Raw genomic sequence first — 26,226 nt, 5'->3', positions numbered from 1 at the left:
TCACCACCATAGTACTAAACATTTTCTGATTAGAATTAACATCATATTAACAGACTGAGCTATTCATAAATATTGTGTCAATGGTACAATTTTAAACATACTTAGCACAGTTAGGTTTAGACTTTACTCTGACAGTGTAATGAGCACTTCTGGAGGCCCAGCATGTGATTTTTTAAAACAACTTAGGATGTTTCGGGTTTCCTTAACCAGCTCTTTGCCAGCTCTCTGCTCGTGTTCTCTTTTGGAGACAAAATAGTTATCTCTTGAAAAAGAGACAGTAACTTTGATATTGGGCTTTCTTTACATAAGGAACCTACAAAAGATTATTTTCGCTTTGGCTAACACTGCTGCAGAATGAAGTCTTTAAAAAAATACCGTTCAAGTTGAAGGAAGTGGCACAAGGGGAAACAGAATTTATCTTTTGTCTCCTATTTCAAAGTGCAATACTAAACTTGAAATTGCTCTAGAGCAAAATATGAAGCCAGTGCTGTCAATACATTTGTATACATGAATGAGAGTCATCACTGGACTACAAACACAAAAAAGGAAATGTCTCTATAACCACCTTTTCTTTTTCCTACTGATTCCAGATATGGCTAAAAACTTTATTTTTTTCCTTGTCCATTTTAAATACAGATACAGAAACATAACGACAAATTAAAAACTTAACAAAGCAGTTAACTCATAGCTTCAGATACACTTTTAAAGACATTTTTCTGGGATTGGCATTTGTTTCTGTATAACTGTGTCTTTGGAAATTCTGCCAGTCAGTACACTGTAATATGTAAATATCCAATATCAAAGTACAATAATGTTTTCAATAATTTATAGAAAACTTATTCTGGCAGAAATCCCAGTTTTAAGATCAAAATGTACTAGAAGAACAGAAATGCAAGTTCACATATGGCATCATTTCATCCTCCTGTGTCTGGCTGTATATATGCCAGGAAGTAACGCTGCTCTGCTTCACAGTGACTATGAGGGTAGGTACATTAGCAGTTGTCAGAGGCCACGTACAAGTATAGTAATTAGGTCAATATCTAACACTGAGACAGACGCCTACCATTTAAATATTGCCCGTTTTAAAGGAGGGCAGTTCAAAGTAAAGAGTTTGGAGAAATGCCTCATCTCGAAATAGTCGACCAAAGAGCTATACAGGTGTAGCAAAGACTTTCAACACGTTTCCATTGAGACATGCATCAAAATGCTTCCAGAGCCACAGAGGTTTTTGTAAACTAGCTCAGTATTTGTTGCAGCCCCGCTCCTTAAGCAACGGACTGATCAAAGACATCTCAGGCTTAAATACGGGAGCACAGGAAGAGCAATTAATCCAGTGACTGATTTTATTTTTTTTTAAATATGGTCTTGAATTTTTAGACCAGTACAAGCTCATGTAAGCCCCCAGATGGTTTACATATATTCTGGGCCTGTTAGATGGAAAAGGAGATTAAGTGTACCCCTGTGCCTAACATAATTACAGTACGTAGCTAGTTAATTTCTAGCCATAGTAACTACATCTACTTTAGCAAACAGCAGAGCTGAGGACCCAGTATCTACAACAAACCATGGACCAGAAGCCGATTAGCAGCTGGATTCCACTAGGTTTGCTCCTGTAGAGCAGTTTCCAGGTTACCTTCATCCAAAAACAATCCAGCTGGGTACTCCAAAACCACTTCAGGCTATGAACCATGGTACAGCAAATGGAGGCAATTAGGAGATTCACATTGCACACACACTCCTGGTTTGTACTGTAATGCTATTGTAGATGCACCCTTAAACATCTCAACTCTACGAAAGCATGAAAAGCTTTGTATTTTTTACCAAAATCAAACAGGAAAATAATCATTCATTTTGAGAGATCCCATGCAGTGCTTAAGGTAGTGACAGAGCCGTCCAGCCATTTTGTCCTAGGGAAAAAGGTTTTCATTAGCCACAGCTATGCCAACGCAACCTTCCAACAGGCATGTAGTACAAAGGACATTGAAAAAAATGGATTTAAAACAGGACACATTAAATCAGGATAACACTTTAGACATTAAGAAATTCACAGATTACATAGCTTACATGGAATGGTGGCTCAATCAATGATGCTACAGGGAGCAGAGCAGCTGGCAGTTCAATGATTAACTAGTTGCCCAAACACCAATTAAAAGCCTGTTGTTGGCCTGAATCAGGGTGTGAAGGGCTTGAAGAGCCAGGTGTTTTGCTGAGATGAAGGGAGGAAGGAAGTAGAAGAGACTGCATTGCATTAACTCAACTTTTTCACTGGAAGCTGCTTTATACATGAATGTTCTTGTAGAAGACCGAAGTTACTCTGCATGAGACGCATATGCAAGTTCTTACGGTCTCATTGGGAAGAAGAAAAAAATCTCTGCAGAAATGAGCACGTGGGAAAAAAGTAAGGCTCCATCTATAGAAATCAAAAGCCATTTTTCCTCATGCTAGTGAGATGCAAGAAAGCAGAGATGTTGGAAAGAAATACTGAAGAAACAGCAGGGATTTCATCTACATATTTTGAAACATAAAATAATTCAAGAGTATTAGGATATGATTTATAGCCAAGTGCATTAGAGGCATTAGATGTTTATTAACAAATGAGCTACTGGGCACGTTTGGTAATACAGGGGCAGAAGATAAGGACAAAAGGGATTCTCTGCTGGGTCAGATCAACAGTCCATGCAGCCCAGTACTATCTCTGACAGCAACATCAGGACATCGTGCTATTTTAAGAGCACAAATGAGCCCAGCCAGTTTCTGAGATCTAGCCTCCTACTTCCCAGACATCCACACTGTTCTGCTGGAGATGTTAGGGGGCACGTTCCTGACTATTTTGTTTAGTATCTGCTTATGGACCCACTGTTCACATATTTGCCTACTCCCTTTTTGAGTCTACTGGTAAACCCTGCTTCCAGAACCTGCTCTGGCAATACATTCCCAAAGTTCATGACCTGCTGTATAAAAAGGACTGACCTGTTTGCTCCAGGTTTCTTTTTTATTCCATGGAGAGAAACAGAAAATTCTAGATTGCAATTTATCTTACCCTAAAGTAGGTGGGTAAAACTGGTCAGAATTACCATGCTTCAAAAGTTTCTTCACTGAGCACGCAGGGAGCATAATCTAACTAGTTCAGATGTGTGTACAATGCAAACACCTAAAGTAAAGTGAGATGAACCACACCCTTTGAGTCTTTAATCGGTCCTTTCCAATTTAAAGTACATAGTTTAGCACAGTTTAATTAAACATTCTTAATAGATATATATAAAGTAAAAGTCTATTGCTACTCTTGAGTGCTGCCTTCATAATCCCTCCTTTCAGGGATGACTGTTCTGCAGGAGAAAAATGGGAATGAAAGTAGAGTCCTTCCACAAGCCTGATCTACTGTAGAGCAGGAGTTAGTCCTGCTAATTGTGACTCTCCCAGGATGATGACTAATCAACTGCTATGGTTTCACTGTGGACCCAACAAAGGATTTCACGTAAAAATACGAAACATTCTCAGCAAGGCACTGGAAATGCTTTTTTAAATGATACAATATTCCAGAAGACCGTGATGAGTCATATTACCCTGTAAGAAAAATTCTGACCTCAGAGAATTTCCGCAGAAATGCAAAAAATACTTTACCGAAAAGTCATTACCATCTTTATGGTAATGTGTCTACTGTCTGCCAGGGATTAGGAAAAATGGATTATAAAATTAAGAAGACCCTCAAGGGCATGAGGTTCAGCCCTCCCTGCATCAATGGGCATATATATGACACAGTTCTATTTATAATTTGATCCAGATTCACTTTAACATTGGCTAGGTATTTTGTTCATACTGTTCTCTCTGGAAGACTATTACAGAATCACACTTCACAAATGGTTTCCTTTTTTTTCTGATTTTCAGGTTAAATTTATTCCTGTTCAGTCTAAGCACTTTTTTTTCCTGCATCAAAACTTTCCCTGGGCTTAGACAGTTATTTTCCTTCACTTGTTTCTACCATTGATCTATTTATAGACAGCAAGTATATCCTCTACCAGTGTTCTTGCTCAGGTAAATAAACCATATTCTAGTAAGGTAATTCCTCATCTCTGCTGGAAACATCACCTGATAGAGATTAGAAACAAATGTCTCTTTGTCACAGTTGGATTATATTGGCATCTGATGGTCATGCTGTGATCAGCAAGTTCTCATCTTACGGAAGAAAATTTCTGAGTCTTTCTGTTCATCTGTTTTTTATCCTGATTATCCTTTGCACTGGCAATGTTTCCTCAAGTTTAGCTCATGCTCTAATTAGTGCTATCCTAATCTGTGCCAAAGCACGGTGGTTAAAATACATTAAAAAGTTCAGGTAGGAACTGCCCTTGAGCCTGATGCTTCTACTTTCAGTGCAGCTGACTACCTACTGCTGAAAATTCCCTTCCTCCTGGACTTTAACAGTAATTCTCCATGTGCCGCCATTTCAAGTGTCCTACTGAAAATACAGACTGATTAGGTTTATCATATTTTATTTTTCTAGATAATCAGTTATCACAGAAAGCTATCACATGGGTCTAGCTTGACTTTGAGACTGTAAATTCACAGTGGTTTGTGTCCATTGCACCGGTAGTTATTTACATTCATCTAACCTTCACCCTTATTAAGCTTTCCTGTTTATGAATCCCAGTGCTCAACATGATAACCCTTCTCAATAGATCAGACAAAAAGCATTAATTGGTTTGGGAAATGCAATTTTTTAATCCTGTCTTCTTCCTCAGTACCTGATGGCTGTATGTCTTTCCTCATGCTACTTTTTCTCAGGTGATCAAAGGATATCTTGTGATTTGTTTTAAAATAATGATTTTTATTATTATTATTTTTATGCACATTTAATATATTTAATGCACATTTTAAATTTTCTGCTTATCGTAGTCAGTAAATATCTATTGTATTACTTAAATTGAGATGAGGTTCTGTAACTTCCGTGGAGAAAATAATGGGGCCCTAAAGAAAAGAGACATCTTTTGTTTCCAGACAGAGGGCGACTCTGACAACCATTTTATGGTTTCCATTTGCATATCAGTTCCAACTGGGGGGGAAAAGACTGTGTTAATTTTAAAGTTTTTAACTTTTTTTAATGTTTTACACTAGATTTTTGTAAAAAGCATGAAATGCTTTCATCATACTGTAACAGTCATGGTGGGTCAGTGGCAGCTGACTGGCAAAAAGTAGTGAAGAGCCACAGGACCGGGCTACCCAATGCCCATGAGATCTTACATGGGACACCACGGCCATTTGCTTGCTCCAGCTTTACAGGACCAAGCAGGTGCCGCTGACCGCCCTTGCAGGGGGGAACTGTGCTGACATGTATCAGCTGCTTCATTGTCAGAAGACTCAGCTCAGTGCTCAGGAAAACCAGGGGAGAGCATGAGATACAGGATTTCTCCACAGATATCACATGCCTGAAATAGGTGAGACTCAGGCAAAATTTGCATATGATCCAGATCGTAGGTCAGAGCCCACCATCGGAGAAGTCACAGGAACACAAAGTATCTCAAGCCAATTTTTGAGCTAGCCCTTCGGTACTCCCTTCCCCTGTCATCTACCTCACCTCTCCCACCCGCATTTGACTAAGTGTAAAAGTCCGCGTACAGAAAGTCTGTGTTTGAGTTTTTCACCACAGGTTTTGTTTATAACCCACAGACAGAAATGGAACAATTACTATTTTTGGGGGGTCATAGGATGGGAGACACCATGCTCACTTCTCCCCATTACCTGTAAAAGGACCCTAGGATGGCGAACTCAAATGTAGATGTCTCTGCTGAACATGTTTAAAATTAACACAAGTGTGATCGCTCTCCCCATGTTTACTTCTACAACATGCAAGAGAGATGGCTTTACTGCAATGAAGCCTGCCCTCCTTCGTCTTCATCCAGCCATCACCAGCCCTGATGCAGCACTGTTGTATGACCCTTGAGCTCCTGGTCCACCACTTCAAATTATGCAGCTCTATGCCAAAGGCCTGCAGGCAGCCAAGGACAGCTTAGTCCATGTCTTCACTCGCTAGTTGTGGTGCAGAGCCAAAGTACACACCCCTGGTCAGCCCAGTGGACAGCTGGCTCAGAGCTGGAGAACAAGTCCTAGCTGCTCTTCCCTCTGGGATCACTGGGAACTGCTGCCAAACCACTTCAAGAGAAATATCTTTACACTAGACCACATTTTATGATGGTTATTGAGAAGCCAACTATTGAAAGGCCACGCAGATGCCAAACTGTGTCTCAGCTGATGCAAACACTGCCTGGAAGAAAACACGATGATGATGCTAAACTGTAGAGCAGGAGCAATTTTCCATGCTACAGCCTCACTCAAACTAGCAAAATGCCCTGCTGCTGACAGCTGTAACCCGAGGTGGACATGAACCCTGGGTAGTTTAACATTGTTTTTTCAGCTGTTGGATAAATATAATTTGCTATTGATAATCTTTGAAGGTTGAAGACTGTCCCAGTTTTACCCAGTGCCAATATCAACGAATTATTTTCATGCTATACACAAAGATGAATGTGAGGACTCTGCAGGCTCTAATCCCCATCCAACTCTCCTATTAGTGGAGCTCGAGAGCTGGTGGCCTACTGACACTGAAACAGACTACTTCTGTATCAGCAGTGTCCACCCTTGACTAGGCATACTTGTTTGCCTTGCATGCTCTCCTTTGTCCTCGATCTGGAGGGGACAAGCTGAAAAAAATTACTTGCATATCTCACAGACTGTTCTTCATTTAAGCCATCCAATTCACAGTCAGCAAAACATTTTTTAACTAGAAAAGAATCATAGAATCATAGAGTCATAGAATCTTTTTGGTTGGAAGAGACCTTAAGATCATCAAGTCCAACTGTTAACCTAGCACTGGCAATCAATTACCACTAAAGCATGTGCCTCAGCACCACGTCTACACGCCTTCTAAATACCTCCAGGGATGGTGACTCAACCACTTCCCTGGGCAGCCTGTTCCAGTGCTTCATAACCCCTTCAGTGAAGAAATTTTTCCTAATATCCAGTCTAAACCTCCCCTGGTGTAACTTGAGGCCATTTCCTCTTGTCCTATTGCCTGTTACTTGGGAGAAGAGACCGACCCCCACCTCTCTACAGCCTCCTTTCAGGTAGTTGTAGAGAGCGATAAGGTCTCCCCTCAGCCTCCTTTTCTCCAGGCTGAACAACCCCAGCTCCCTCAGCTGCTCCTCATAAGACTTGTTCTCCAGACCCCTCACCAGCTTCGCTGCCCTTCTCTGGACCCGCTCCAGCACCTCAATGTCCCTCCTGTAGTGAGGGGCCCAAAACTGAGCACAGTACTCAAGGTGCAGCTTCATCAGTGCCGAGTACAGGGGGACAATCACTTCCCTAGTCCTGCTGTCCACACTATTTCTAATACAAGCCATGATGCTATTGGCCTTCTAAAAGGTAATTATCTGTATCCAAACTACCACAATATGCAACAGTTCCAATAATCAACATTGATTTTCAGCATTTACACTGGCAGTGTCATCCCACCAGTGCAGAAATGCAGTGGTTTCATTGGACACACTCCAGAATGACACCTACAGCGTGCCTTCCTGACATACTCCAGCCTTTAAAGATTTTGAGATACAAAACTGAGGCTTTGGGCTAGTGCTTCCCAAACCCATGCATAGTTATTGCACAAAACAATAGTGAATTATTCAGTGGTGGAGTCAATAATTAATCTTACCAGAAACATAATGTGGGGACCAAGAAAGTAATATTTCTTACACTTGTAGAAGAATATAAGAACCACTGCAATGGGTCAGGCTGTCCAACCCATCTCATATCTGTTGAAGTAGTTCCAGAATGAGGTGCTTCAGTGAAAAATCTTCAGCTTGCACCAGCCACTCAAAAACCTGGAATTGCTTTATTACACAACCAGTGATGCTGCAAAAAAAGCTGAGTCTGCCTGGCAGCTTTCTGGGCAGTTGTCATTGCTACTTGTTCTGTCTTACATCCAATGTCAATGTTAGTGTCACAGGAAGGCTCGTTCTCTGACAGTTAACTGTTTATTTTGGCAAATTACTCTACGGATTTGACATACCAATTGACTCCTTTGTCTCTGTATACCTCCAAGTATAACTTTTTCCCCTAGATGCTTAAATAGCTCAGTCAGGCATTTCTGTGTGGTCTTAGGTCTCCCATCCCTTATGAATATGAAATGCTAGTGCCCCACAAGTCTATTTCTAAACCCTCCAGGTCCTTTCCCACATTGGGAACATACTGCTGCAAAGTATGTTTGACCCTTTCTGATTCCTCTCTCTTTGTAGTTCACTCTTCCATACTCACTTCATTCCTAAAAAAATTCCCCTAGAAGCACTCGCACAAAATGAACAGTCCCTCAGCAAAAAATGGAAAGGAGATACACAGATCATCAAGTTTTGTTGCCTGCAGTAGTATAACAAGCTTTTAGCCCCAAACGCTACACAATAATATCCACTATACGTCCCTTTTTTCCCATGTTCGTGGCATTATGAGCCACAAAACAAATCCCAAGACCTTTAACACAAGACAAAACACCAAATGTTCCAAACATCACAACGGGCCATAGGAATAAAACAGGAAAGAATCAAAATCCTAACCTCTTGTAACAGAAGGGAAATTATTTAGGTAAAATGCCTAAACGATCCTGGGAATGTGGCCACCTTCCACGGCACAGAGAGTAGGAAAAAAAAGGCATAACAAGAAACATCACTTGTTCCTTGACAATATACATTCCTTCCTGACCACCAGTCCAGAGCCCCCAAAACCAGATCCCACAGGCCAGCACCACTACGTCATCCATACCTCCACCCACCCCCTCTGGTTTCTATAAACCTATTCCAAATAACCAATTACACAGGAAACATTCCTCTCCAGAAGAGTCCAACTTAGGTAAAATCGGATCTGACTAAAAAAGGTTTTCACCTTTCATGGCTTACATGTTATGATGCTGTTTCTCTAACCATTTCACCACCAACCAATTTTGAAGTGGTCTCTATTCATTACCCTAAGCTGGGCAATGGAAAAATGCTGTTTCTGAGCTGCTCTGTGCTACAGTTTGCTGGTGCTAACATCCAGACTCAGAACGACTGTGCCTATTCGATACTGCTTTTATTAGAATTTTTCCCCCTTTTAAGCAACCACCTCCTTCAAGTACCACTTTTCTTTTTACCAGAAATAGGAAAGAGGAGCAGGATAAATGACTGAATCATTACAATTTCTCACAAAAGTGGCACAAACTGCCCAGCTACAAATAGGAGACACAGAGTAACCGCTACGGTGCAAGAATTCTGTCCTGACAGCTCTCAGACTGTTTTATTTCTTTCATCAAAGAATAAAAGGCATCAATCTGCAGCTTCAAGAAGTCAGTCATATTGCAGCAGGTTATACAGCAATTTCACAAGGGTAAACTAACCCAATTTGAAGCAGTGGGCGCTCATCCAATGAAAGAACACAGAAGGCAGCGTGTGAAATGACTGACTGACTCACTATATCAAAATGAAATTTTTCAATATCACATCTAAATGGAAAACCAAGAATTTCCACGGCAAAGTAAAAGTGAAATGACTATTTTCCCTAGGTCTCATCTTTTTATGGGAAACTGAAGTCCCTCTCTTAAATATTTTAATTTCAGTGAATCAACATATTCCAGTTTCACAGGTTTTAGATCCTTCTGACTTGCTCTGATTATATTCTATTACTTTGTGAAAACAGGACATATTAGGAATCTGAGAAAAAGACAGCTGATATGACAGGGAGGGTAGTAATCACAGCTGACTATGAAGAAGAAAAAGACGGCTTGTTCCTTGCCCTGCTTGGTATACCCCAATATTCCCTTCTCATTCAAAAAAAGAGGCATGCTCGTGGCTGGGAAGGGAAGCAGGATGACAAACTGTGTTCAAGAGCTCCTTCAGTGCATTTACAAGGTCTTACATTTCACACGACAGAGATGCCACTTGAATATGGGATGCACATTTTCTTCATATTGAGAGGAATACGTCTGTGCACTTGCTAATTTACCTAACTGCTTGAAAGTGACGGGATTCTCAAAAAAGCTAAGGAAAATTCAGTTCCCGCTTATTTTCCTTAAGCTCCTTTGAGAAACCCAGCCTTAATGTACCATCCCTCCTTTCTTTTGCAAGCTGCTCACTGTGTCCCCCCATGCCCAGTGCTGGTGGCAATGTGGGGACAACAAGTGGGTGCCATAAGCCAAGACAGACTTTTGGAATTAGGCTCCATCACTGTAAAGTGTGGTTTGTGATTTCATTAAATCACAAGTCAGCTTCCTCAAAAAAATTCATATGACATTTATAAATAAAAATGAACCAGAGAACAAGTCACCTTTGGGGGACTCCAGGCCACCTCATTTCACGAGAAGTTTCAATGCCACATATACAAACAAAAATGCAGTATTGTCTCATAAACCCAGCTCCTGCACTCCCACTCACGACCAGCTCCTCATGCTTTATCTGTTCTCCTAATACTCCTCTTTCCTATCACCTCGTGTTTTGTTACGACTTGTTCTGGCCTGGGTTTTGCCTCCTGAAGGAATATGTCACTGGTGATGGCCTTTCTGTTGTGGCCCTTCTCTCTGCCAACACCGCTTGTACCCAAGTTAACATTGTACCATGACAGGAAAAGAAATGAAGAATGAAATAAGTGTATTATTAAAACAATGTCATCACTGTACAGTCAGGAGCCAGTTGAACTTTCATTTAAAACCTGAGGTCAGCATTACTGAATAGATTTTGAAGCAACATGTTGTTACTCACAAAACACAAAACAAAAAATAATCACTCGGCCTGACAGTGCAAAATATTCCCAACCTACTTTCTCAAAGGAAAATAAATGCTGCATAATTCTACCATTTCCATATATATATTTAGGTTAGGGAACATTAATTAGAATAATTAATCAATAACTATGTTCAACTGTTCCATGCCTGCAGCAAAAATGAGATTATTCCTTAAAATGCTGAAAGTTAAATAAACAAATTGAGGAAACTCTGCCCTCAGCTTTGAAAAACAACTGATCCAGCGGAGCTGCTACATATTCCAAAGAACAAGAAAAAAGCTGACTGAGAAAAGGCACTGGAAAATCAGTGAACTCTTACCAGAACGTGTGACCAACAGCTACAAGTCTGTCCCTGCTCCCCACCAGACCATTTGATGGCTTTTCTAGAAGCAGGATCAAAACAAACAGATGCTACTATCTTCCCAACTGTAAAGCAAATACAAATAGCAAATAGGTTGTAAAACATAATCCCAGTGGTGCCAACAATTCCCAGCCTTTAGTAAGGGCATTAAACTGATTAACCTACAAAAAGATTCCTGGGTTGACTTTTGGACTCACAAAACAAGGCATTTCCATAGTATAATCTCTCCTGGCCAGTTTTAAACCATTCAGCTGCCTTTAGAGGTGTGTTAAGCTGACTAAAACAGTCAAAGCTCAGCTGTTTTCATGAGACCTGAAGTGCAAGTATCAAAATGATCATGTGCAGACCGAAGTGACAGCCCACTGGAAATGTGTGTGGCTCCCTGTCAGCTCAGCCTCCAGCTGAACAGCACGTCACAGGGTGTCTCACAGGACTCCCCAGCCTTTCAGCATCCCAGGCTGGATGGATCCTGAGACATAGAAAAGTCCCTGTGCTTCCCAACATGCAGAAGTCACAGAGCCCCAGCTGCCTGGTAGCACTGGGACCACCCGGGGTCCCAGTCCCTTGGTTCCTACACCAGCTGTTGTAAACTGCATCTGTAACGGTTTCAGTAACTGGGAGAATTTAGAATGTGGGTTTTATTTCAGAATCTAAACGAAGCTAAACTTTAAACTTTTGCAGTTCATGCCATATTTTCTCAGACTAAACATTGAAAAAAATGAAGCAACACAAATGTGTTTCACTGTGGCCAAGACCAGAGATTCTTAAATTGCTTTGTTTTAGTCCAGTGCGCATCTAGAAGCACCCTCCCCACCAAATCTCTAGAGAGATATACTACAAAGCTAACAGGCCAGGGTTCTTACGAGTGTTCTGTGCTCTCAGAGCAGCGTTGAAGCTGTCACAAGAAGCCAGGAGCTGCTATCATTAATATTCTCAACAAACTGTTTACTGTTAACATAGCTTGTATTTATTTTCTTTTTTACCATTGAACTACATTCTCAGAGTTTAAATTGTGCCATATGTCATTCTGCTATGAATTTGCAAGCAAAGAGGAAGAATGCAGGTTTACAAGTACTGTCACCTCCACTGCCACTAAATGCATCAAGCGCCTCTTTTCTCAAAGTGTTCTAGCTGTCCTAAAGACAGATTTTTGTTCCTACCATTAACCCTGGAAGGCCACACCAGAAATTCAATGAGTGCTAATAGCCAATCTAATTTTATTGATATTGAACTTTTATCCTTTTTGTGTGTGTCTGCATATTGTCCTTTAATTTTCTTCCTGTCATTGATATTTATGCCCGGGAGCATTTACAGAAAGCACTGGTGTCAATTCAATTCTTTCTCTTCCTTGGTATCCTTTGTCTCCTACCCAACCCATTTTACTGAAGGCTCCGGTCCCTTGCGATGACCAATATCTTCCTCCTCTTGTGCTTAGTTAATTACTCTTCCTCTTGACAACCCACCTCCTCTTTCTGGTGGCATATTTTCTCTCAAGTGCTGTAATTCAGGTCTTCTTTCAGTCTCTTCTTTCATGTAGTTCCTAAACATCCTGAGATGTTTCCTATAAACTTCTTCTTCTGTTCCATTATATTCTCAGATTTAATCTAAAATCAGCTTTCACAATTACCTGAGACACTCTTCTACAAGCTTTGGCAGGCAAATACTCAAGCATGAGTAGTTTTTATTTAGCACTTAAAACAAATAACACGCATCCTATAATTTCTACAACCTGTCATCATTGCATATGGACGCCACCTCCCCAACTTCTTCAGAAGCACTTCATTTTTTCTTCTTTATTTTTACCATCATGGAAAGGAAGAAGAAAATCTCCTTGTGTCCATTTCTTTACAAGTCTCTACAAGCAGGGCCCTTTAATTGCTTGGCTTCTTTAAAACTTTGCCAAGATCAGCCTTGCACCTTCAGATTAAGTTCAGCAGTTTAACTGTTCATCAGCAACAATCAAACACTCAGTTGCAAGGATTAGCTAACAGCCCTCAAACTCTGCCAACAACAAGCTGTAGACCATAAGACACCACAAACTGGAGCTAAGCAAACTACAGAGCATCTACATGCACACGTGTCTGTTTGTTCTTTCCTGCTCTTCCCAATGTAAGAAGGATATGCATCGTAGTCACCAAAAATAGTTAAAATAGTCTCCAAATGCCCGCACTCTGCGCTGCTCTCTATTCACTGTCCTAATGGTCGCTGCTTGCCAATGGTACTACCAGCTGTATAGACGTATTCACTGCTTCTGTCTAATTGAAAAAATACTGAAAGATCGGGGGAAAAAATCTTTTTGTTCCCCAGAGTAGACAGGGAACGAGATGCTATTACTCAAAGAAAGAGTTAATAAATGTGAGGAATGAAGCTAAGGTAATTGCCCAGGAAACTGCTGGAGTCCCGTTCTGATTTAATTTCTAACAGAGCGAAAGAGATCAGAATTTGACCTTCTACAAGGTGGGCGTGTGATGAGCGAAGCAACTTTCTTTACGTCACAGAGCGTTTCTTCTTCTTCACAGAGGGCGACCCTTTCAACAGAAAAGATGTCTCTGCACTTCCACCTCCTGACGGTTGCTGAATAGAGGTGTCTACTTGACCTATCATAGGAAAAGCTGTAAGAGCTCATTGCTTTCGGTCAAAAGGGAAAGGCAGGGACTAAAAAATGGTGAACTATCTCAAATTAAAATACGCATTTCACTCTGCAAAAATTGAAGCTAGGCTTTATTTTCCAGGTCTCAACGATATCCTTAAGTACAGGTAGGAATTATGCCCATCAATTACCTTAAGTACTGGAAACCTTCCATAGAAGCAAGATGAAATGGAAACTGGAAAATTTTGTCATACGGAGGGAATGCACAGTAACACAAGTCCTTCACACACTTCACCTCGGGTCCCCTGAAACTAAAATAAATACAGGATCTCTTCTGCCTGAGGAAAGAGGTTGATGAGGAAGAACCTAGAATGTCTCCTATTTTATTAGGTTTTATTAATGCAAAATGAAGGAGTATCAAGGAGCAGATAGCTTTACACTCCTGTACCCAATGAGACTTTATGAGATGCGAATTTTTTGTTGCCCTTACCTATATCAAATTGCTGTTAATCAGTAGTCATTATCTTTTTGGCACTGAGTAGAGCCCTGCCAAACACGTTCAATAAAAACTTTGATCTTAAGTGAAAAGCATGCTATTTAAAACAGAAGCATACTAGATTACGTTGGATAGGAACCAGAAATATCACCTAGGTACCTCCAGCAACAGCTACTGCAACAATTAAAAATCAGGCACGTGGCGTTTAAAATGAGATATGAAAACGCAGATTTGGGTCTACGTATAAAATTAAATACAGATTCACAGCTATAAAAAAGACAACTACTAAGCATTAAAATTCTCATAATGAACAGGGACTCTCAACAAATTCTCATCCTCATAATGAACAGCAAAAGAGTGGAGGTGGGACTTCTGCAAGCTTGACCTGGTGCTCTTCCACACAGAGAACACACAAATTCTGCTTCCATCACACTTCAGTCACCAGTGTAGCCTTTCCAGGCCCTGCCTGTTGAGTTTTAGTAAGATTTCCTATAATCTCTAAAAAACTTTTCAAGTTCTAGAACCACTGCACTTGAGGAAGGCCCACTTTTACTTTTCCATGATAACACCTTATTCTGCCTGCTTAATCCTGATAGTTCTATAATTAAAAATCAAAGTACTCTGTAAAGATAACATATTGCTTTTTTGTTACAGTGGAATATTTGAAAACAGCATTTCATCTTCCAAATGTGTATGCGATCAGGTAGAAATGGCAAGGGGAAAGTTACATATTCTATCTTTGGATCTAATTTTAATAAAATGAGCATTCCTGAAAGTCCAAACTTCTCTGTTTATCACATTTTAAAGTGAGACTCTTTTTTTTTCTCTTGACGACTAAAGCTTGAGAAAGGTACACTATAGCTGTTACTATCATTTGTGATCATAGTATAACTATTCATAGCTACTGGCATAGAAAACTGCAGCATCAAAGCTGAATTTGCTCTACGGTTTAACTGCACTTGTCATCTCTGACATTTGAAAGATACCTGATTCAAATGATTAGTGATTAGAATAACCACTACTGTGATAAATTCTTTGCAAATATATACTACCCAACTGATATTCAAAACCAGAAACAGAAGCAATTTCGTCTTTGAATTAAGTCTTAAGAAAGAAAGAATAGGGGGAAAAAACCAAAATACTATTACTTAGAATTATTCCTTCTTTTTTTCTAAAAATTCTGTGTGTCTTCACAACTACAATGAGCCATGTTGCTTTCAGGAAAATCCAAAATCACCCCATTCACACTTAGTGAAAGTTTGAAGGCTGTTTGAATTTTGAAGGAAACAACATGCACTGACAAAAGACCACTCTCCTATGCTGCAATTACTGATACTTCATTAGGTTTAGCACTGAAGGTCAACAAAAGAGTACTTACCTTTTGTTTTGGAAAGTTTTGGAAGGGAAATCAGTCTGTTGCTACGTGACTGGTTTCCAGGCAGCAATTCCACTCACTTCTTCGGGGAAACAACGTGTTCTTCTGTTTCTGCAAATGCTGTTTATATTGAGTAAATCCAAGTATGTTCAACTCAGACAATACACTGTGAACCAGTAATGACAAAATGCATTTGCAAGAACCAGAACATAATACAATGACCCCTCTCAACTCCTATCTGGAGAAAGAGATGCATCATATACATGACGGATTGCTGGCATTACATTTTCTGGCTCTTGACTCGAGAGAATGACAACTTTTATGAACTATACTTGATCCATTCAATCTATTTTGTGAATAAATGCGAACATCTTACTCCATTTCTTACTATGTTTGAAGGGCTTAGACATCTCAAAAGCAACAAGTGTCAGTGGAAATACTATAAAAGGGTGACGTTTTCACCGAATATTGATCAACATCCCTCAATAACAAACTAAGGATGCAGAATACTATAAAAGGGTGACGTTTTCACTGAATATTGATCAACATCCCTCAATAACAAACCAAGGATGCATCCATAAAATATTTTTTCTTACAAGCTTTTTTACACTATTCTTATTTGCTCTTTCTAGAAAATGTCTTTTACTCTGTGCATTTAGCATCTGTTATGACTCATTTGCAGAAGTTCAGAAAAATGAAAGGTAATTAAAAAATTCAGTACAATAGGATGAAAACTGTTCAAGCTAGATTTAAACATTGTTACTCAGATCAAACCTCATTGCCCTGTCTTCACCCGCCCTGAGCTGAACAACCCGAATTAAATCAAACTCTCATTTGATTGTTTATTCAGATAATAAATAACTCACTCAGAAAGACAGAGACCAAAATCCACATTCATAACTGTTGAATTTTAAAGAACTTAAAGGAAATTATTTAGTCTTTTAATGTAATTAGCATCTAGTAAAATAAATTACTAGACATCAGCTTTCACTAGCTATCAAGTTTTCCACTTATGCGGGTCTTTGGTTTGAATAAATGAAGAAAGATGATGCTTAAAACTGCATATTGCAAATAAGGAAAAAAAAAAAGAAAACATGCATAGTAAGAGTTAGTCTGATTATTTGCTAAAAACCAAACATTTATGACAACACATTTTATCTTTTAAAAAACAAGCATGTTCTGCAAGCTCAATTTCCCTGGGAGACAAGAGTGCCACAGAGAAGGAAAAAGGACTAGGAAGAAACCTAGGACCAGACCTTTTGGGTAATGTAAGACATAAGCAGCAAAACGTTAGGCAGCTGAAAGGGTTTTTTTTGTGTGGGGGATGATGCTACCACATCTCTTCTGGTGGGGCTATGAGGACTGTGTCTATCTCCTGGCAGCACTCTCCGGTGCTGCACACATCCACCAGGTTACGCGATGAAGCGGTACTTCTGTACAGCCTTCTGATCCAAATCAAGGCTGCCCTGTGCTCCTGAGAACAACTGACCAAACTCACCTACAAAATTATATGCAACCCACAGACGCACATTAAAGAACATGATTCAAGTTGCAAAGTCAATCACTCAAGAATTACGTAAGAAAAAAATTTATTTGCATAGAGAAATGTAATTCTCTTCTTACCATATGCGGTTTAACTTAATCTTTCATTACATGATTACATACACTTTCTCTCCAGTTATCGGGCTGCGTAGTCAAAGAAGCTGCGTTCTGTAGCTTCCTACTTCATTGCTTGCACAAGTTGATAGGTCTAGTATCAATAAGCTACGGAGATGTAAGAAGGAAAAGGAGGATCTCAGTGTTAAAGCTTCTCACTTCTCTGTCCTGAAGAGTTAGGCTCTATCTCTGCCTCTATGGAAGATTCCTACCTGGAGGAGTCTGGGATGGGACCTCTTCTGCATAAACTGGGCGTCCCTTATTTTCTCTGTGGGTGATTTGAGATTTTGGGATCTGACTCATAGAAGAGATGGAAGTATAATACAACTGAACAATATTCTAAACAAGATCACCTGCCAGGAAAAGGGCAGGAAAATCAGTGAACACTTTGGGTCTTCATTGCATCTGTGTTTCGGTTCCTCATTCATGAAATGTGGAAAAAATTATACCTTGCTGCCTTACACTGTCATGTAAAAAGAAATGTCCACTCATTGTGAAAACCCTGAATGACAGTCACTAGGACAAAACTAATCCTGAGGTTCTGTTACTAAACCAAGTATTGGCAGACTTTCTTGGTTTAATTATACTTTTTAATTGGCGTAGGCAAGTCTGTGCCTCAGTTTCTCATTTGTTAAATAGAAAAGCACCTTTCTTCTCCATAGGGCTTTTATGAGAACAAGCATATGCTTGAGATTATGAGGGACTCAGATACTCCGCTGATGTAGGATATAAATATCGAAGATAGACCACACTATGTAAAAGCCAAGGACAAAAGAGGTGTTCATCTTTATTTGTCTGTTCTCAGAGTCTTGTATTAATTCAGGTCTGAAGCGACAAATTCAACAAAGGGCGGAAGGGAGAGCCACACGGAATATGAACTGACTCATTAATTGCCCGTTTTGCACAGCAAAGGAGGGGCTTTAAAAAAAGTAATAAAGTGACAGACAACATTAAAATTCCACCTCAGTGAGCCTATGACCCTTGGAGTTGAAGGATTCCAAGGTCTGACAACCTGAGTGCTCAAATTTGCAGCTTTAATTAATTCTTTTGCATGGGTATCTCTAGGAAGACAGAGAAATAGAGTTTCCGCTCACCAGGTCCTGCGCCCTGGCACCGAGCCGGCAGCCCATCCCCTCGTGCACAGCCCCGCTGCCTTCAGAATAACTATGCAAAGTATAGCAAATAACTCGCCGGCAACTATTCAGCAACTGTATGAAAAGCCTAACGGTCATTGAAAGGTGATGAAGCCTTGCTGCCTATAATCCTTATAGGAATAGTTATATATAGTTATATACAGTTATATGTAGCTATAGGAATAACGTCACCCATAAGCAGATTCACTTAGTTCACTGAACTGTACAATCACAGCCTGAAACACGGTCAAGTACAACCCAAGGTACTAAGTGAAGAGTTCAAAGGTTTCAGGAGCAGGAATTTTTAGCCATATCTTCCCCATCTGTATTCTCCCTTGACTTCTTTACAGCACTGAACAATGCAAAGGTAATACAGGGAAAGTGATAAAAAGTTGAACAAGACAAGCGTCGGATGTTTTCTCAGTGTTCACATCTCATACATGATACATGTAACTCCTGCTGGTAAGTGTACACTGAGCAGATGGGCATTAGCAGAGTTTGTGAGCATGTATTAAGGTTCAACAGATCACACCTTAATGGCCACACCATTCCCGTCAGATGGGCTGGATCCCCTCCCCTGTCACTGAAAGGATTTGTACACACTTTTGCTTAATTCTCCCTGAGAATCCACAATGTTTTCTTCCAGCGATCATTACAATCACACCATAAACAGGTATACTGCCTAAAAATGATGTATAGCAAAGTACTTATGCCACTTACTAGACTAGCTTGGGAGCAAAGGGGTTTTTTTCCCAAAAAGCGTTCACATTGCCAAAATAACCCATCCTGTGTCAAGAAAATCTCTCAGTGTGACATTTCGGCCACCTCTACGATCTCCATTAACTCAGTAAGATTTTTTTTATCAAATGCGTGAAATTCTCTTTACAGTCGTATTAAGCATTTCCGCAGTAACCTGCGTAAGCTGGCGCTGGACTGGCATAGCCAAACGCATCCCCTCACCCACCCAGCACGGCAATCGCAAGCGTTGGGGGCAGGATTGAACATTTCTGCAGGACACAGACAGCGCTTTAACTCAGCGTGTTTGTTTCCACTAACTCGAAGTAACCTCGGATACAAAGTTCCTGCCTCCCACCTACGAGCCTTGCCGCCTTCGGCCCCACACATCGGCAGCCCGCACTCTGTCGGGCACATCCATTCAGTTTCCACTCCGGTGGCTGACCAGGGAATGGCTTCCCACAACCGGGTGGGCTGAGAACATCTTCCACACCCACCCCATGGCATGAGCCAGGGTGGCCAAGGAGCCACGGGGGCCCCTTCCCGCCGCCCGCCATTACCTGGAGCAGGTGGTGGGCTGCCCGGTAGCCGAGGCGTGGGCCTCCCTGCACGCCGGGCGGCAGCCGCCCCGTGCCGTAGCCATGCCAGGCCACCACATAGGGGTTGTCCATGGTCAACCAGTAGCGCACCAGCCCGCCAAAATGCCGGAAGCAGAGCTCGGCGTAGTCGCGGAAGAGCTGGGGCAGGACGGGACTGGCCCAGCCACCGAAGGCGTCCTGCAGCCCCTGCGGCAGGTCCCAGTGGTAGAGGGTGACGACGGGCTCGACGCCCAGCTCCCGCAGGCGTCCCAGCAGCCGGCGGTAGTGGTCCAGCCCGGCGGGGTTGATGGGCGCCGTGCCGTTGGGCAGCAGCCGGGCCCAGGCCAGCGAGAAGCGGTAGTGGGAGACCCCCAGGCGCCGCAGCCCCTCGGCGTCGCGGAAGAGGTTGTTGTAGCTGTCGCTGGCCACGTCGCCGCCCGCCGGCCCCGGCGGGGGGGACCCCGGCGGCGTGGCCGGGCGGTGGGCGAAGGTATCCCAGACGGAGGCGCCTTTTCCCCCCTGCCGCCAGCCGCCCTCCGTCTGGTAGGCGGCGCTGCCCGCCCCCCAGAGGAAGCCGTCGGGGAAAGTGTCGTGGAGGAAGAGCTGGTCCTGCGGGTAGGGCAGCCGGGCGAAGCGGGACCAGGTGCCCGCGCCCTGCCCCGGCGCCCCGAGCAGCGGCCGCCACAGCAGCAGCAGCAGCAGCGGCGGCGGCAGCGGCGCGGCGGGGGCCATTGCTCCCGGCCGGGCTCCGCGACGGCGGCTCCCTCCTCCCGGCCCCCCGGCCGCCCCCTTTTATCTCACCTGCCCTCCCCTACCCCCCCCCGCCCCGGTGGGCACGGCTATTAATAATTACCTCGGAGCGGCCGTCTGCATCCTTCCCGCCCGGCTCCCTCGGGGAGAGCTGCCTCCGGGGGCGGGATCCAGGGGGTGAGACGGGGCGGGCGGGGAAGAGGGGGCAGCAGCGGGGCGGGGGCTCTTCGGGGGAGAGGTGGACCCTGACTCCCCTTCGGGGTCGCCTCTGTCACACACACACACGCCGGCCCCTTAGGGCGGAGATCCCGTCCGCAGGCGGCCCCTGCACCCCGCCGCGGCTCCGGTGTCCGCCCCCTCGGAGGCGCGACCCTCGCCGCTGCCCTGCACCCTTTCTCCGAAACGGCGTTTCTGAGCAGCCCACGGAGAGACTCGACGGCTGGATCCATCCCCTCGGAGGAGCTGCGCGTTGCCCCTTTCCCACCCCCGCAGTGCCGCCCTCGGGGAGCCCGGCGCCGGCGGGCAGCGGCCCCTGCGGAGCGGCCGAGGGGAGGGAGCGATCCCCGGAGAGGGGTCGGGGGGAAGGCGAGGAAATAAAAATGATTTTTCCTTCACCCAGTGTTTCCTTCGTGGTACCTTGGCAAAAGATGTCTCGTCTGCGATGTCTCATGTAACAGTAATTAAAGAGCAACTCGTTGTCCAAGGACAACATACACTCACCCCCCCCCCCAGTAATTCATGGACTGTCACCTCCCAGTAATAACACTTTTCTTTTTTTAGAGTAGGAGGTTGGTTTATTTGGTTGTTTACCGCATGCAAAACAAGTTCCAATTAGAAACGCCTCACAGATCTTTATGGGGAGGAAACAAAATGAGGTAAATATGATTATTGAGTTACACTTTTTAACCGATCGTGTGGGAGCGATGCATGGACCTCTCTTTATAGGCAGATGTCAGACTGCTCTTCTTGTCTCCTTCAGACAAAATAATTCGACCAGGACTGCGAAGCGAGAACTGGCTCAACACATTGCACCTATTAGACAGGCTTCTAAGGACACAGAGATGTTCCCAGGAGATAAAGTCATTGTTCAACTACAGAATGAAGGCATTTAGATAATTTCATTTTATATTTATATTTATAAAATAAACGTCCTCAGGTGCAGGCAGGGTGTTTGCTTTGCCCATTTCTAGAGCTTCCAACTTCCACCTTTTCTGCACCGATTGGGTTCAGTTTCAGGCATTGTTTTGTGGTGTTTTTACAGAAATGACCAAAGATGTAGAGTACAGGATTGCAGTTAGTCTTCCATGAGCGACAATTGATTTATTCCCACGTTAGAGGGATGAAGCGCTGAGCAGCCCAAGGGACCACTGACACCCCTTCCCTAAGGAAGGACAGTTGACCCCTAAGTGGGTGGGAGGCTGGGGATGGCAGGCCCCAGCTCTGGTAGTCATCAGCTACCAGAAGTTTGGTATACAGTCTGACAAGCTGATGAAATTTGATTACAGTGTAAGTAAATGACAACTTGAGCTGCAGCAACAGATCTAGGTGTTAGCATCACCATGTAGTTACTTGCGGAAGCTGGAGAGAGGTTGTTAAGTGCACAGCGGCATTGCTGCAGTTGGCCCTGTGCAAGGAGTGAAGAGCCAGGCTCCTCTTCAGCACTGAACTGATTTCAGTGGAAGTGTAATGCCTTCACTGGAGCTCGCTGCCTAAGTATTTTGAAAATCGGGATGTAGAGACATGCCTCAGAAATACCTTAGCCTAAACCAGGGTGTTAGTGATGCTGAGGCCATTGCTGACATTTAAGGAAAGAAAACGTCATTGGGTATCTGGGGACACAAGAGATTTTAAAATATATTTTGATACATTTTCTTTTCATCTACTAATTATTAATTAAAATCTATATCAATCTTATTTACACCTATGCAGCACCTATAAGTAGGCACTTAACTGAAACTCCTTCACAGAGTTTGTTTCTTCCAAAGCCTCTCAGCAGTCAAAGTAAAAAGAGAGCCTTACGCTGTTAATGTAAATCAGCCTAGCTAAGATCTTTGTCAACTTCTGGAGGTGGCTACCTTCTCCAAAAACTATCCAGGAAGCCTACAGTGACTATGCTCCTGAAGCAAGCAGTCCATTTTTGAGGGATGAAATCTGGCCATAAGTTGCTGGCACAAAGCTGTCACTTCACCTGTATGTCTGCGAGATAAAAAGTTTTGGGTTGTTTTTTTTTAGCATAAGTGTCAGAAAACGTGCACTGTGGCCTCCAGTTGCTTGGTTTCTGCTTACAGAGTCACGTTTTAGGACAACACAATCACCCACTGCTCTGAGCCAATTTATTTATTTTTTTAACAGACAGTCTAACAAACTCTGTGCAATATTAACCCTGCAGAAAGGTCGGCCAAACACTTGCAGACATCCAGGTGTCCCTCACTGCTCCTTGAGTTCAAAGCATGGCTCCGTCATGTCTGTGCTGCTGAGCAAACACACTTCCCACTCTGCCCCACGTCAGCAGACCAGGATTTACCTTTCAGCCTCTTTGTATTGGTGATTACTGAATGTTCAACTTTTGATAATATGTATAATGGATACTGTAAGTGTCACTCCAATTTTCATTAGGCTTGCTGAGATTTTCTTTGCTATGCAGTCAGTGCATGCAATCAAATTTGACGGAGCATTTCTGTTTCTACCCCAAAGAGGCTGAATCTTCTGGGATATCTAATTTTAGGTAAATTAACTCTATTACTGCTTTAGATTCATTTAACAGCTTTCCCTGAGGTCACATCAGGCATTGCCTTCAATGCAGCAAACCCCTTCCTCATTTTAAAATCTCTGCAGAAGAGCCAGCAGCCTTACGCTGGTAGCGTCTGTGCTCCTCACTGTGGCAGAACAAGCTGTCTCAGTGCCTAAACCAGCCATCTTCTGTTTTAATGCCCCTTCACTGTTCACAAGCATATTTCCAAACATATACAAGCATACAGTCCGTTGAAAATAGCCTTGTGTAATAGACTTACACCCTCAGCATTTCATCTCAAGACACCCAAGTACTCGCTAGCAGTTGGGGACGCTGCTTGCAAAAAATCACCACCTAAATTAGACTCGGGTGTTTTTGCTACTGCTTCCTTCACTGCATAACAACCTACTTCTTTATTCTGTCTGTTAAATGCAAACTGCTACGCTGTCATATTTTACTTCCACTTGTTGATGAATAGCTGTTCCCAGTGGAAAGCTGTGCAACAGCATTCTTCATCCCTGACAGGACATCACAGCCTATCAGGCAAAAAAGTTTTTCCTCAATTTTCTCAGACAAGAAGTTGCAACTCCGTTTTTCTTGAAAAAATGTGGCCTTCCACACCGTTTCCTTCTTTCTCTCTTGATCCCACTAGTTATATGCATTCTCTGTACATTCAGAATGGCGTTAAAGGCAGCTAGTAACTGACTACTGAAATGACAAACACAGTGTAGTCAGGTCCAAAATATGCCTGCTGGTGTAGTGTAGTGCTGAGGAATACTTGTGAAGATATATAATCTTCCTCTATTCTAGCTGTAGATACCAAATCATTCTCATTTCCGCTTCTTTTGTAGATGGAAAGGGTGTTAGAGAACCTGAAATGACCTTTCTTGAATTCTGGAGACCCTAGTTATCTCCTGTTTCAAGTATGACAAATTCTTTTTATCCCATAAAGGATTCTGAATTGTTCTCCTTTATTCTGTGGTAGGGTCTAGTGTGAGGTGGGAAATCAGAAACCTAAACTCCAGTCGTTTTCCCTTTACCCTTTTGTAACTGTGTTTCCAAGAAGTGGGCAAATCCTGAACGTCCCTTTGTAGGAAAAGTGGAATTCCAAATCCTTTGGCCCTTCTTACTTTGGAGGGGGATGGGGAGTAACTTCAATGCGAGCCTAGAAATTTGTATTATATTTGCATGGGGTAGGGATGACAATCCTATTGTAACCTAGGAGGGGACACGTGGTGTCTGGATGCTTCCTCGTACCTGGATGGCAGGGGCTGCAAAGCCTTCCCAGCCTTGCAAACCCTCCTTCAAGGGAACCAGTAAACCCACTTCAAACCCTGAAACACAGAAGGCGATGGGGATGAGAAGAAAAGTGAAACACCCTTCTGGAATGCTATTTCATTGGAAATGACATCTTGGAAATGCTGTCTTTTACTCTGGGAGGACACAAGCACCTCTCCATTATCCAGACGATGAGACAAGAGTTTACAGGTGATCTCCCTGTCTTCAAAAGTGCCTTCTGAATTGGTGGAAGAAAGGATGGGCAAAGACAGAAGGGAAAAGAAGTTGCCTCTCTCCTGAGAAGGGAGATAGTGGAAGGTGGATACATCCTCGCTTTTCCTGTCCCGGGCAGGGGACATGGGCTTGACTGGCAAGAAGGGTACAAAGCTGAGGGAGAAGACTCAGGGGTGCTGGAGAGAGGACAGGAGAGTTCTCCTTGCCAACACCAGCCGTGCAGCTCATGAGCCACAGGCTTCAACTCTGTTTTAGGCAGGAACCAAGCCCTGGTTTGCAGTGGTTGAAGAAATAGGCCTGTCTCCACAGAGTCTGCTGTGCCTGTGTGAACAGGTGAAGGTGAGTGTCCAGGAAAGTTACAGGCCAAACAGGGAGTTGCCCAGTGAGTTTTTGGCATTTTTAGGGTAGAAAATTATGGAAAACAGAGGGACTGGATCACTCACAGGGATGAACAAGATTTAGCAATTTAAATGGGATCTGGATAGACTGGATCTCAAGCCTAAGAGGTGTGTACCTGTGAAAATCCCAGTTTGTGGTCTCTGATGCAGTATAAAAAGGAGCAGAAACATAATTTCACTGCTCTGAATTTCTATTTGTGATACACTCTTATCATTTTGAAACCAATTTCATCCAGTCTCCACAGGATGGCTCGAAAGCTTGAATCCTGTGGCTCAGACTAGAGCTGACAGTACTCTAGAGACATGTATGGTGACTTTTCATATACAGTCATCCTATCTCTTCAGTTCAGGCACAGCTGAAGCATTTCCCTTCACTCTTCAAATTCCTACTATTTTAAAACCCCTGGCAAAATGCCACATCTTCTATGAAAAGAAAGATCCACAGGGGCTTAAATGAAGAAATAAAAAGCACTACTATTAAAAAATGAAAATGCAATGCTGAGTTTTATGTACACGAAAGTTGAATTTTTTAGACATTAAAGTCAGTCAGGGAAGAATACCCTGCAAAATTACTTCTATCATCATATCTTTCGATCACTTCCCATAGGTAAATTGATAAGAATTACACCTGCTAAAATCATACAGCATGACAAGTTAGTGCTTGCTAAATCTGTATTTCAAAAAGCAGTTGAATGACACCTCAGTTCAGATACTTATTTCGTCTTGGTTTCAGCTCATGCCAATATTGGTCTCCTTTACTGCAAGGCAAAGACTGGCTCACCAAGAAACAGGAATGCGTTTAAGAACTATGGCAGTGTGTTAATTCTTTTTAAGATTTTTCTTCCTAAATGACTCTTCTGCAGTTAAGAGTTACATCATTTTAAACTGAACAGCACTGAAACTTTGTAAACTAGACGTTTAAACTATATTGCTCTATGCTGCTGTGTTACTAAATGTACATGCAACACTGGCTGCAAACACATAAATATTTTTCAGGGCTACAGGCATATGATGCTCTTTAATAAACGCAACTATTATATTATACAAAATCAATTTTGACTGAACAGCAAAAACTCAGTCTCTGTACTGTGTCAAGTGTGTAGTACTGAAATCATAGAATCAT

At 42.6% G+C, this 26,226-nt stretch overlaps 1 protein-coding gene across 1 annotated transcript in view; it reads right to left on the bottom strand.

Annotated features, from left to right (window-relative positions):
* KL (klotho) overlaps positions 1-20,496 on the bottom strand; it is a 52,935-nt gene extending 32,439 nt beyond the window's left edge. Inside the window, exon 1 of the mRNA XM_063332523.1 lies at positions 19,695-20,496. Within this exon, the coding sequence (XP_063188593.1) occupies positions 19,695-20,444 (750 nt within the window). The 5' untranslated portion in view covers positions 20,445-20,496. The remainder of the gene's footprint in view (positions 1-19,694) is intronic.
* Between the last annotated feature and the right edge of the window lie 5,730 nt (positions 20,497-26,226).

This window comes from Chroicocephalus ridibundus, chromosome 1, assembly GCF_963924245.1.
Source record: "Chroicocephalus ridibundus chromosome 1, bChrRid1.1, whole genome shotgun sequence".
In the NCBI taxonomy this organism is placed as follows: domain Eukaryota; kingdom Metazoa; phylum Chordata; class Aves; order Charadriiformes; family Laridae; genus Chroicocephalus; species Chroicocephalus ridibundus.
Note: the sequence above shows the minus strand (reverse complement) of the source record. Positions and strands in the feature narration are given on the sequence as shown.